The 13,728-nt window shown below is 42.3% G+C and overlaps 1 protein-coding gene across 1 annotated transcript in view; it reads right to left on the minus strand.

Moving 5' to 3' along the window:
* The window catches only part of ABL2 (ABL proto-oncogene 2, non-receptor tyrosine kinase), a 50,134-nt gene extending 37,892 nt beyond the window's left edge, over positions 1–12,242 (minus strand). Inside the window, exon 1 of the mRNA XM_063428255.1 lies at positions 11,807–12,242. Coding sequence (XP_063284325.1) covers positions 11,807–11,996 — 190 coding nt within the window. The 5' untranslated portion in view covers positions 11,997–12,242. The remainder of the gene's footprint in view (positions 1–11,806) is intronic.
* Positions 12,243–13,728: the final 1,486 nt, after the last annotated feature.

Raw genomic sequence — 13,728 nt, forward strand, 5'->3', positions numbered from 1 at the left:
AGCAGATAAAGTGTTAAAAAAAACCTCCATTTATTCATCTGATTCCAGTACCAATGTCCATCGGCACTCTGTTTGCACTCTGTCTCCTCTGACGTGGGGCCCTAATGTGCATGCGTTGCAAAAGTGCACTGTTTAACAAAGTTTTCATAATGCATTTCATGCCCATATACAAAACATGGAGGGCTAATCTGCATGCGTTGCAAAAGTGCATTATGCACTGCCCATAGGAAAGCATTGTCTCTTTTCTTTCCTAAACAGTTTTCACTGATGATGGATGAGAATGTCCAGCACGTTTAATAGAGTCAGACTCCGTTAGAATTCAGTAGCCGTCTGATGATGTCTAGAGATGTCTTGGTCCTGCAAAGTAATCATTGCAGTTTTTCTAAAACAAAACAAATAATCAGATACCTAAGGGAACACCACTTGTGATCTATGCACCAGTAAAGACACTCCAGCTGTGTCTGCAGGGCTTAACCCTATAATATATTAATAGAAGGAAACAAACAAAAATGAAGTCACTCAAACCTCAACAAATTGGGTGAGTGAAAGCAGGATAGTAGGTAAGCATCTTGTTTATATAACCTAAGTTTAGCTGGACCAGCACTAAATGTACATATATAAACAGGTGTCTCAAAACTAGAAACAAAGTAAGAAAATGACTAGCCTTATAAGGCTTCTCCACCAACTCATAATGGGAGCATAGGGTCATCCCGTAAATTGCTTAAAGGGAAACTCCAGTGCCAGAAAAACGATCCGTTTTTCTGGCACTGGAGGGTCCCTCTCCCTCCCACCCACCAATCCCCGGTTACTGAAGGGGTGAAAACCCCTTCAGTGACTTACCTGGGACAGCGGCGATGTCCCTCGCCGCTGTCTCCGCCTCCGCGACGCTCCTCCTAGTGATTACGTCGGCCGGTGGGCGAGACTGATCTCGCTCACCGGCCGAGGAGACCTAATGCGCATGCGCGGAAATTCCGCGCATGCGCATTACTTCTCCCCATAGGAAAGCATTGAAAAATCATTTCAATGCTTTCCTATGGGGTTTTGAGCGACGCTGGAGGTCCTCACACAGCGTGAGGACGCCCAGCGACGCTCTAGCACAGGAAACCTGTGCTAGAACCCAGGAAGTGACCTCTAGTGGCTGTCTAATAGACAGCCACTAGAGGTGGAGTTAACCCTGCAATGTAAATATTGCAGTTTATGAAAAACTGCAATAATTACACTTGCAGGGTTAAGGGTAGTGGGAGTTGGCACCCAGACCACTCCAATGAGCAGAAGTGGTCTGGGTGCCTGGAGTGTCCCTTTAAACTAATGGTAGCTTTATTAGACTGCTTGTTTTAGCCCAGGAATTGCCCTGTCCCCAATCTAGATTAACGTAAATATACCAGGGTGAGAGTAAATACCTTATTGGTGGGGGTGTCAGAGACCAATAGACAATATCTAAGGAGTAATATACAGTCCTAAAAAAGGTCAATTAGAAAGTTTGTAGGACTCGAAGATTAAAAAAAGCCTCTTCCCCTGGTAAGCTAGCTAGCTAGATAGTAGAGATAGAATAAAACGAGTTAGAGAATAATTAAATTAGTTAAAACACAGCATGTTTTGTGTTTTTCCCAAGTGATAGTTGCCCAGGTCTCTAACACCCCCACCAATCAGGTATTTACGCTTACCCTGGCATATTTACTGTATGGAATAATTTGGCATCCTTTTTAGAGCAATACCTTTGATTGGCCAAAAAATTCAAACTGAGAAAAGCAGAACAAAAATAAAAAGTAATTACCCAGGTGCAATTTTCACTGCATAAAAAAAAAAAAAAAAAAACACACACACATTATGTTTTCATATTTAACCTCAGAGCATCAATTGGACTAAATTTTGCAGTTCAATATCATCCGTTAAAGCGTGAATTTTTGGCTATTTTGGTGTAAAACTTGAATTTCTGACAAAGTTTCTAAACAGTCTTACATTTGCAATATACAACACATTTCCTCTACTACTAGAAAAGACAGGCTTTCATTCATTCAATATTTAAATTTGTGTTATGCGAATACCGACTACATATTTTAAACACAAGGAAAGTTATAGCAATTACATAAATCATTACTGTGAGAAATTATACCCTTCTTTTGCAAGTATATTTTGGTACTCTTCTACATATTACCCTAATAAACATCAGATGCCATCAAGAGGAATAGTAGCATGGAAGTGAAATGATAAAAGGATATAGAACAAATAGCAGAAAAACCATAAACTGTCTCCTGATTGCCAGCTACAAAAACAGCATGATTTCTATTAAACTCTCCCATGGCAAAATAGGCAGATTATACCCCCTAAGGAGCATCATAATAAGGGTTGCAGATGTTGGATAGAATGTAAAAATGTTTCTTTTTAGTTCAGCAAGCATTTTAGTATATAAACATATATAATCATTTCAAGAGCTCACACGTATTGGCATTTACAGAACAAATACGGAACTTTTCCTCTTTTTAATAAACATGACTACAAACATGCACCCATCACAAGCAGATCACAAATAACCACCCACCTTCAAATTCCCACCTCACCTTCTCTCAATCCAACCTTGCTTGAGTAAAAATACTATGCACTGGCTTCAGGTCAGTGCACGAGATTCCACCTGAGAAGGTGGCAGTGGACGCCTGCCAGACCACAGTCTTGTTGTTAAACCATTCTGAAAGGCAGCTATACCACCACACTGGTTTACTAAAGATGATCAATAAAGTATCTCAATAGTACAAATCTCAATTCTAAATTGCTGCATGATGGGATAGTCTGTTTCCTTGTCAATTTCACCGTAAAGTTAGTAGGAAACCAACACTGAAATGATCAGCTGCTCACCAATTTAATAATGGTCCGCTATTTTTAAATAATCTGAATCTAGACCCCAGACAACTTTACCAAATACATCATGTGCTCGATGTAAAGATCCAACACAATGCAGAATGAATCACCATATGCAATGTTTTCATCCTCGAGCCCTATACCATCTCAGATTACTATCCTGATTCACAGCTTTGTCCTTCGGCTTAGAAACCTTCTCAATTTTACGATCACTGAGATAACTGATCAGCAGCAACTCAGATTCTATTTGGCAACATGATACCTGTGTGGAAATATATGCAGTTATTGTGCCAATAATTATTACAGTCATTCTGACAGTGAAAGATGTATAAAAACCCCTAGAATAACATTTTAGAATTTTTAAACAGCAGCATTATAGGAGCGCTCTAGGCAGTCACATGTTAGGCGCAATATACCATGTAACTTATTTATGATGGGTGTTTCATAGGAAAAAAAACAATGTTTTCATCCTGGAGCCTACCGATTCTGTCCCTACTCTATAATAGATTTGCTCTAAAATTACAGCTATACATGACATCCATATTTAAATTTGGACTGCGAGGGAGTGATTACCCGTCAGAGGTACAGCCCTCACACTAGCAGCCCCATACACTGTCCTACCTAGAACAGCCGATGCCGCTTGCCTGAGACAGGGCTAAAGGCCAGAAAAAACTGCCTGCACTGCCATAATGATATCCCATTGCAGTAGTTATACTAGGAGACCTATAGAGCTTTTTTTTTTTTTATTAACTATTGTAAACATCCAGCTGATGCTGCAATGTAATAAGTGCATCAAAAACACAAATGAAAGAAGTCATAACTAGTGTAGCCCCGTGGCCAGACTACATCAAGGAGTTGTCCTGATGAAACATTTCTGAACCACAAGACACTCACCGTATGATGTCTGTGTTTGAACAATAACTGTTTGTGTTTTACTAGTACAATTATCCCAAGCTTTTATCTCCAGCTTAGGAACTGTCATAAACCAGACACCCACCTGGGTATTTGTTGCTCAAAACAGCATTACGGGTGCATCTGATTATTTTAAAAGATCACTAGTGAATACCAAAGTATTTAACAGCATACGGCTGACAAGACAGACACTGGCAGAAACATTTCTCAGATCCCTGGGATTTGTAAATCCTTGTCACAATGAAACTAGATAAAAACTTCAAATGAAAAGAAAACGGTCCATAAGAAAAGACCCTTGAGGTTTTAACCCGTTGCATTTCAAATAAATGTTTAACATATTGCCATGCTGAGTATTAGAAAGGCGTATGGAGCGGAATTAAAGTTACACCAAGTACCATAATCACTACAGCAGGCTATTTTTCAATTTTATCAGATGAACTGAAACTAGAAAGGACGCAGACATCAAAAAAGAAGTAACCAAACTGGTAATGAATGCTTTTACACTTACCTTACTGCATGGATGTCAAATTCGCGTCCCACAATGAATATCTTTGCAGCCCGGAAAGATATTCATTGCTCCGGTGACCTGGAGGCGGGCGGGCGGAGATGAAATAAAGCAGGCGGAGATGAATTGAAGCAGGGGGAGCGAAGGAGGCGGGCAGAGGCATGCAACGTCACGTCCTGATGTGAAGTCTAACGCCTCTGCCTTCAAGGAGTTTCGTCTTTGTTACATGCTGCGGACGGCGCCAGTGGGGGTATAGACGCAGGACACCAGATACACAAGGGGAGTAAAGCAGGGCTCGACAAATTCCAGGCGCCAGGTCGCCATGGCGCATAGGAATTTTGCCTTGGCGTCTGGTATATGCGAGCCCCTTAACTCTAAGCCGGGTGGGTGGCCAGCGGAAAGTTAGGGGATCTTCTAGGAAGACTGCTTGCCTGGTGGTCGTGGAGGTGGGCGGCTAGCTGCACTAATAGAAGGGCGGTGAGAGAGCTGTGATGTTTCTGCTCTGCTCCCCCACCTGCCACTTAATGAGACCGGGGCCTGGATATGATGTCACATTCCGGCCCCGGTCTCACTAAGCTGCTGTGCGCCCACCTCCTGCCGGTCACTCTATTCTAGCTCCCTCCGGGACTGTGCGCCCTAAGGAAGCCGCTTGTGCCGCCTTATGGATGCGCCGGTCCACCTCATTATCAGTATTACCTGTGATTATTGGCCGATACTTACAAACTAAAAAAATTTGGGAATATTGGCCGAGAATATCGGCAAAACCGATCATCCCCTAGTCAGCAGTCATGAAACAACAATGTTGTTCCATGAAAATGTAAGGGTTTTTTTTTGTGCGGCCCACATAAACTTAAACCTTGTGTATTTGGCCCATGTTAGCCTTTGAGTTTGACATGCTTGCCTTACTGTGTAAGATACCAATGGTCTTTCCTATCTGAATTGATCTGATAAAAGTGGAAGTACATATGACATGTTTCTAACTCTACATTATCAGAACAACTCATACCACATCATCATACCAGATTTAGCCAGCATTCATTGGATGAGAGCCATCAACTGACACTTATACTGCCTAAACCTGATATTACAAAGGTATGAACCTTTGCTTAAAGGACCACTATAGTGCCAGGAAAACAAGCTTGTTTTCCTGGCACTATAGTGCCCTGAGGGTGCCCCCACCCTCAGGGTCCCACTTCCACCGGGCTCTAGGGGGAGGAAGGGGGTCAAACACTCACCTTTCTCCAGCGACGGGCTCCCTCGGCGCTGGGGACTCTTCTCCTCTTTTGAGCCGCGCGCGCATTCAGCCAGTCCATAGGAAAGCATTCTCAATGCTTTCCGATGGACGCTGGCGTCTTCTCACTGTGAAAATCACAGTGAGAAGCGCGGAAGCGCCTCTAGCGGCTGTCAATGAGACAGCCACTAGAGGCTGGATTAACCCTAAAGTAAACATAGTTTCTCTGAAACTGCTATGTTTACAGCAGGCAGGGTTAATCCTAGATGGACCTGGCACCCAGACCACTTCATTAAGCTGAAGTGGTCTGGGTGCCTATAGTGGTCCTTTAATCATAGCAGCTCAGACCAGATGGACTGCAGATGCCTAGTACAGCAAGTGACACATTAAGAGTCAAACCATTTGTAATGTTCATAAAGTAAAAGCACTCTGTGGTGATTAAAGTGCTTTTTACATATTACAATTTAACAGGGCTAATCTAGCAAGGCTATTCGGAATGCAGCAGATAAGCAAAATTCAGTTAAAATAACCAAACTTGTAATTCTCATTTACAAATGCCAATCCTTTGTAATTTGATTATTTCAATTGAATCACTCTCTCTTATTTGGTAGCATCTTGTGCCTGCTTTATAAATCAATTGTTCTCACAAGTGACTCTTGTGAATATTACGTAATCAGACAAATTATTTTATCCGGTTTCACTCCAGGAGAAGTCAAATTAGCAAAACAAATTCACTCGATTTTTGCAGGTTAACATACAATTTTGTTATGTTTCAAGTTCGCCAGAACAAAGAATACTACACTGATTTGTAGAGATTTAACCCCTTAAGTACCAAACTTCAGGAATAAAAGGGAATCATGACATGTCAGACATGTCATGTGTCCTTAAAATGCCAATATCTAAGTAGTGTGTAAAATAAAAATGGAAAAAATTACACTTAGCAGTCAAAGGACTGTGAGGCTTTACATGTGTTGATGCTCATATAACCAATATAAGGCTGCAGAGGCAGAGAATTGCACTCACATTTTTCAACTAAGAAAACTAAAGTTACAGAATACCGCTTGACGTCAGGCTAGATAAACGTTAATCAAGTGGTGATTGATTGAAAAGTGAAATTAGAAAAGTCAAGAAGCAAGTATGTTATTTCCATTTCTTATTTTGATCTTCATTTTTGGAATTCAGTTGCCAACTTACCCACAACTTTGTTTAACGTCACAAGTTTAAAAGGTGTAACATTAACTTCGCTAAAGGAACAGTGTAACCACCATAAACATTACAACCTGCCAGGAAATCCCTGGAACCATTATAATGTTAAGAGCCAAACCATTTTAAACAGTCTGACACTTACCAAAGTCCCCTGGGTGCCTGCAGTGCAGCCCCCCCTCACATATATTGCTACTACTTCAGCATTAGCAATACAAGTTCTGCCTGCAACTGGATGGAATTCATTGGCTAAGGAGTGCTAGGTGACACATATTAAAGAGGCATCAACCTCTCAGCTATATATTAAAGTAACATAATGCAGATCATTTAACCTATTGCGCCCTGCAGTGACATCTGGAGTCAGAATATGACGTCACTCCAGACCCAGAATCACCAAATCGCACGCGAGAGAGCAGAGCAAGAGCTTGCATATTTGTGGGTGTATGAGAAAATTTGTGTGTGACCAGCCCCCTTCGATTACATGGGAAATGTGTTTTTACTCACCTTTTTTTCCCCCACACACTGTGCTGGTCTTGCCGAGGCTAGCCCTGCCTCAATGGCTGAGATAATCAATCAGTTTTAAAGATCTCAGACAATCCAATGCTCTCATAGGAAAGCATAGGGAGACTATTGCGCATGTACAGCAAAACACTGCACTGTGCCAATCAGCATCTCCTCACAGAGGATGCATTGAATCAATGCATTTCTATGGGGACATGCAGTGGCCCCATGCAAATTGTGAAGATGCTGAACGGAAGTACTGCATACTATGCACACTGGACTAGGAAGCACCTCTAGTGACCGTCTGACTTTCACTAGAGGTGTTACTAGGCAGCAATGCAAACATTGTCTTTTCTTTGAAAAGGCACAGGATATAGACAAAGAACCACTACATTAAGCTGTAGTGGTTCTGGTGACTTTAGTGTCCCTTTAAGATTCGTATTTGTCGTTGAGAAAGCTTGCTTTGTTTATAAAAAAAGAAAAAAAAAAACTCTCCTAGATGCCAAGTGAATTTGTCAAGCCGTGGTATAAATAATAATATATATTCTTCAGAAAGGACCGAAGAAGGTAGGAAACGTTGACATGCCTGTATGTTGAATGAAAAAAAAAAAAAAAAAACCATACTTTTTGTATTCTAAATTGAAGACCCATGAGTGCGTGTATGTATGTATACATACATATACACAAACACACACAAATATCTATGCCCAAGAGGGACTCAAAGTCCATGTGAAGATATTTATGGTGCCCCTTTGGGGGTGACTACAGAAAAGCATAAATTGAGAAGTCTCTGTAAGCAGTTTTAACTGCAAGCAAGTATTGCTAGTTAGCATGTAAATCTTCCATGTTGAAATTAGTGTAAAACCCACTGATATTGGTGTACTGTGACAGTGGTGGGCTTAACACAATATGGCCATATGGTGTAACTGAATATTTGTTTGCCAAGATACGTTATTTTAAGTAGCATTGTAAACATGTAAAACTGTGTTTATATTTGTGTGTGCGCTGTTCCTTTAACTGTTTTTTTATGAGATATTTAGGTGGGCACATAGCAAACCATTAGGTACTGCATCTATGCTGGCCCTTCATTATTCTGTGGTTTACCACTGACAGATGTCAATATATACAAAAAAAAAAAAAGAAGCCTGTACACCATATATGAAACAAAATGCCAGACTACAGTTAACATACCTCCTAAGTGTCCTGCATTACTCAGCCCCCTATATTAAATGCACTAGAGATGCCAGAGGCAGTTAATTATTAATCCATTGAATATAGCACTCTGCCTGCCAGACATTTCTCTGTTACACTTTGCAAATAATAAAATATCAAAAACTTGGTTCTAGATTACAGCATTAGATACCCAATCCGAACTATCGGAGGCAAGCTATAGAAAGAAAACTTCTATATGCTTTCCTACACAGTCAAGAGTTTGGTCTGTAAAGATTTTTAAAAAGTCAATACACACCATGTAAATATAACATGTAGCTGCCCTCACACATCTGGATATGATGTGCCATTGTTGGCACTTGTTCTAATGATGGATTATGGCACTAGAAAAAGGCTGTCTAGAAGCTTAATAATAGAGCATTTTAGCCACGAAGAAAGATTAACACATTTAAATTTCCTCAGTTTGGAAAAACAGTGCCTCAGAGGGGATATAGCATTATAAAATATCATGGGGCCAATACAAACCATTGTCTGGAAATCTATTCATAAACAGGACTATACATAAGACACAAGGACACACATTTAGACCGGAGATTTGGTCTAAGGCAAAGGAAAGAGTTTTTTTGTTTGTTTTTTAACAGTCAGAACAATAAAAGATGTGGAAGTCTCTGCCTGAAGAGGTGGTTTTATCAGAGTCTATAGAGTTTAAAGGACCACTATAGTCACCCAGACCACTTCAGCTCAATGAAGTGGTCTGGGTGCCAGGTCCCTCAGGTTTTAACCCTTCAGATGCAAACATAGCTGTTTCAGATAAGAATATTTTCTCTAGTTTGTTGCAAAGTTGGAAGTGCTTCAGAGTCTATTTTGTTCTTTTGATCAACAGCTAAACCAAATGTGGGAAAGGCTGAACTTCAGCTATGTAACTATGTCACCACCACAACCTTCTATTTGTACATTTCAGGCATCTCTGCCTACTTGTGTTACACAGTGAAAACAAAGAAAATGGTTTGTTCTGTATATAGAACAACACTTGTTCTCGGACCAGTAAAAATTTACCTGTCCTCCATGTCTCGTTGACACTACCTTTGTTTTGGCAAAGAGGATGAAGTCCATTAACAGATGTAAACTCACTACTGAGCATGCAGCCATTGCCTATAATATTTCTAAGGAAGTTACTTACATTTGCAGTACTTTTCTCAGTATGTTAGTCACTTAGTGCATAAAGTGGACCTCACAGGACTAAAACTAGAACTTGGGGAAGGGACATCACCTTTGAATTTTCTTTAACATATAAAGTTTTGAATGCATTAAAGGTGTAGTAAAAATCCAACCCTAAGCATTCACTTAAATATTTTCTTCCAGTCCAAGGCATCTTTCAGGTAAAACAAGTAAAGGGGTGTCCCAAAAAGTAACCACCCCAAAGCTAGTGTGTAAACTTTCAAGAGCTGACAAAACATTACAGGGGTTGCGGTTCTACACTGGCTGTGAAGCCACAAATTGGCTCTTCATCCCTACAATAATAAAATTAAGGATAACTTCTGGTACATTTCCCATGATAATCACCTCAAATAACTAATTTCTAATATTTCAACTACTAAGGAAATGAATTTCCCATGATGATCAGCAATAATGATGGTTAACCTTTGGCATTATAAAAGTCAACTTCCCAGTGATGCTCAGTTACTCTTTAACACCCCAGAGCCAATGATATTACATTACTGTACAGCAGAGCAGCAGTTTCCCACCCAGTCAAAAATGCATACCAAGTCTATAGGTTTTGTCAGCATCTCCAGTGGAACAGAATAAAAGTATTAGGAAGCTCTATGTAGAATTATTAATGCATTATCTTACACAATCGAGGATAGTGCTCTATTTAATGTATTAACAGTGTGCCCTATGTCAGGCTATATGTGCCATCAATATTAAGAGCCCGATGCAGGACTATGTGTGCTATCTATTGTATATTAGGAGTGCCCAGTATATAGCTATACATGCTCTTTATACTAAATTTGTATAGTGCACTGTACAGGACTTTATGTGTCCTCTATAGTAGTGTTTTGCAACCTTTTAGCACCCGGGGACCAGCGAAAAGAGGAGAAAAATATTTTGTGGACCGGCGTCATCCAGAAATAAAACCCAATGGTATGTGTTAGGGATGGTGTGTGTGTGTGTGTGTGTATATATATATATATATATATATATATATATATATATATATATATATATATATATAGGGGAGAATGGTTGTGGGTCTGTGGGGTTGGGGAGTAGATTAGTATATATTTTTATTAAAAATATATAGAGATATATATTTTTGATACCCCCCTATCTGCAATTCCTGGTGGAGCTGCTAGATTTTACTCTCACGAATTCGGAGCGTTGCCGTGGTAACCGCGAGAGGAGAACTAGGCAGAGCTCTCTCCCTCCCTCCAATGCCGGCATGACACTGCGAGCGGGCCGGAGAGGGAGATCTCTGATCTCCCATCCGGTCCTGTAGAGCTGGCAGGGGAGAGGGAGGCACATTTCCCAGTGCTATGATCATAAGAAATCGGGGAAATATCTTGCGGCGTTGGGTGAAAGCTTTTTTCATGGACTGGCAATAAATTCTTGCGGACTGACGCCAGTACGCAGCCCTGGGATTGGGGACCCCTGCTCTATAGTATGAGAATATGCCATCCTCAGTAAGGATATACGTGCCCGCCATGTATTAACAGACTGCCTATTTAACACACTGTCCTATGTTGGGCTATATGTCCCCTGCATTGAATATCACTACATTGCCCTATGTAAGGCTATATATGTCTTGCACAGTAAGTAATACTCTGCCCTATTTAAAGCTAAACGGTATATGCCCTGACCTCTATAGTATTAATCCATTACCTATATTTGTCCTGTACATAATGTTTACATATTGCACTACAGAGAGCTATATCTGTCTTGCACAGTATAGTAACCCTGTGCCCCGTGTATGGCTATATGTATATTATACAGAAAGTTAACACACTGATTTGTGTAGAGCTGTATGTGCCCTGTGGAGAGCCATAGGACTAAACACTTCCATATCTAAAGTTATATGTATATAGTACATTATGGCAACACACTGCCCTGTGTTAGGCTATATGTATATTGTACAGTATGTTAACACACTACAATGTTTAGAGCCATAGGTAACCTCTGTAGTGTATTATCACACTGCCCTGTAGAGATATATATTGTACAGTATAATTAACACACTGCCCTGTGTATTGCCATAGGTAGCCTGTATAATGTATATCACACTGCTGTTATATGTACATTGTACAGTAAATGGTCACTCTGCCCTGTGTATGGTTGTATGTATATTACACAGTATTGTATAGTCACCCTGCTCTGTGCCCGGTGTATAATCCCGGTGCTATCGGTATAGCGGTATATATATATATGTCACTCACCGTGCTGGGTGAAGATGTTGAATCCGGTCTCGGGGTTATTCTTGCCGGTGGTCTCCCTCCTGCGGCTGCCGGCCCCCGCTCCCCCGGCTCCGGGGTGGATGCTCGCCTTGGTCCCGGTGTTTCTGTTCCCCCTTGGCGGTGGCGGAGCGGTGGGTCCGTCTCCCCCCACGCGGCCTACCTGTTGGCCCATCCCCGGTGTCTGGTGAGCCGCCCCCGGGATGGACCGCCGCCGGGGGCCCGGTCACATCCCTCCCGCGGCCTCGCTCAGCCCTCTGTGTCCTCCGAACGTGCGGCCTCGTCTTCCGGGCCCCGGCTTCTCCCAGGCGGCGCCCTGTCACCTCACGGCCGGGGCGGCGGCTCCCGAATCACCGATTCACGGGCTCTGGCTCCGCGCCTCCGCCGCAGCCCAGGCCGCCGCCATCTTAACCAGCGAGAAGCGACAGCAAGCGGCCAGAGCGCCCTCTCCGTCCAGAGAACAATGGCTAGAGCGCCCCCTTAGGACCACAAAGGCGTGACTAGCGCGCACCACCTCGGACAGCGAGGAGGGGTTAGAGCGCCTCCCTGTGGCCAGACCACTTCACAGGCTCAGGAGCGACTAACCAGCAAGGAGTGTTAATAGCGCCCTCTGTGGGCAGACCTGCATGGCAGCAGGGATTATGCACAGGGCAGTCAGGAACTGATATGCAGTGAGCGCCCACATACAGGTGATACACGAAAAATTAGAATATCGTGCAAAAGTTCATTGATTTCAGTAATGCAACGTAAAAGGGGAAACTAATATATGAGATAGACACATTACATGCAAAGCAAGATAGTTCAAGCCGTGATTTGTCATAAGTGCGATGATTATGGCTTACAGCTCATGAAAACCCCAAATCCACAATCTCAGTAAAATTAGAATATTGTGAAAAGGTGCAATACTCTAGGCTCACAGTGTCCCACTCTAATCAGCTAAGTAAGCCATAACACCTGCAAAGGGTTTCTGAGCCTTTAAATGGTCTCTCAGTCTGGTTCAGTAGGAATCACAATCATGGGGAAGACTGCTGACCTGACAGTTGTGCAGAAAACCACCATTGACACCCTCCATAAGGAGGGAAAGCCTCAAAAGGTAATTGTGAAGGAAGTTGGATGTTCCCAAAGTACTATATCAAAGCACATTAATAGAAAGTTATGTGGAAGGGAAAAGTGTGGAAGAAAAAGGTACACAAGCAGCAGGGATGACAGCAGCCTGGAGAGGATTGTCAGGAAAAGGCCATTCAAAAGTTTTGGGAACTTTCACAAGGAGTGGACTGAGGCTGGAGTCAGTGCATCAAGAGCCACCACACACGGACGGATCCTGGACATGGGCTTCAGATGTCGTATTCCTCTTGTCAAGCCGCTCCTGAACAACAAACAACGTCAGAAGCGTCTTACCTGGGCTAAAGAAAAACAGAACCTGGTCTGTTGCTCAGTGGTCCAAAGTCCTCTTTTCTGATGAGAGCAACTTTTGCATCTCATTTGGAAACCAAGGACCCAGAGTCTGGAGGAAGAATGGAGAGGCACACACTGCAAAATGCTTGAAGTCCAGTGTGAAGTTTCCACAGTCTGTGTTGATTTGGGGAGCCATGTCATCTGCTGGTGTTGGTCCACTGTGCTTCATTAAGTCCAGGGTCAATGCAGCCGTCTACCAGGAGATTTTGGAGCACTTCATGCTTCCTTCCGCAGACGAGCTTTATGGGGATGCTGACTTCATTTTCCAGCAGGACTTGGCACCTGCCCACACTGCCAAAAGCACCAAAGCCTGGTTCAATGACCGTGGGATTACTGTGCTTGATTGGCCAGCAAACTCGCCTGACCTGAACCCCATGGAGAATCTATGGGGCATTGCCAAGAGAAAGATGAGAGACATGAGATCAAACAATGCAGAAGAGCTGAAGGCAGCT

The sequence above is a fragment of the Pelobates fuscus genome, chromosome 7 (assembly GCF_036172605.1).
Source record: "Pelobates fuscus isolate aPelFus1 chromosome 7, aPelFus1.pri, whole genome shotgun sequence".
Classification (NCBI taxonomy): domain Eukaryota; kingdom Metazoa; phylum Chordata; class Amphibia; order Anura; family Pelobatidae; genus Pelobates; species Pelobates fuscus.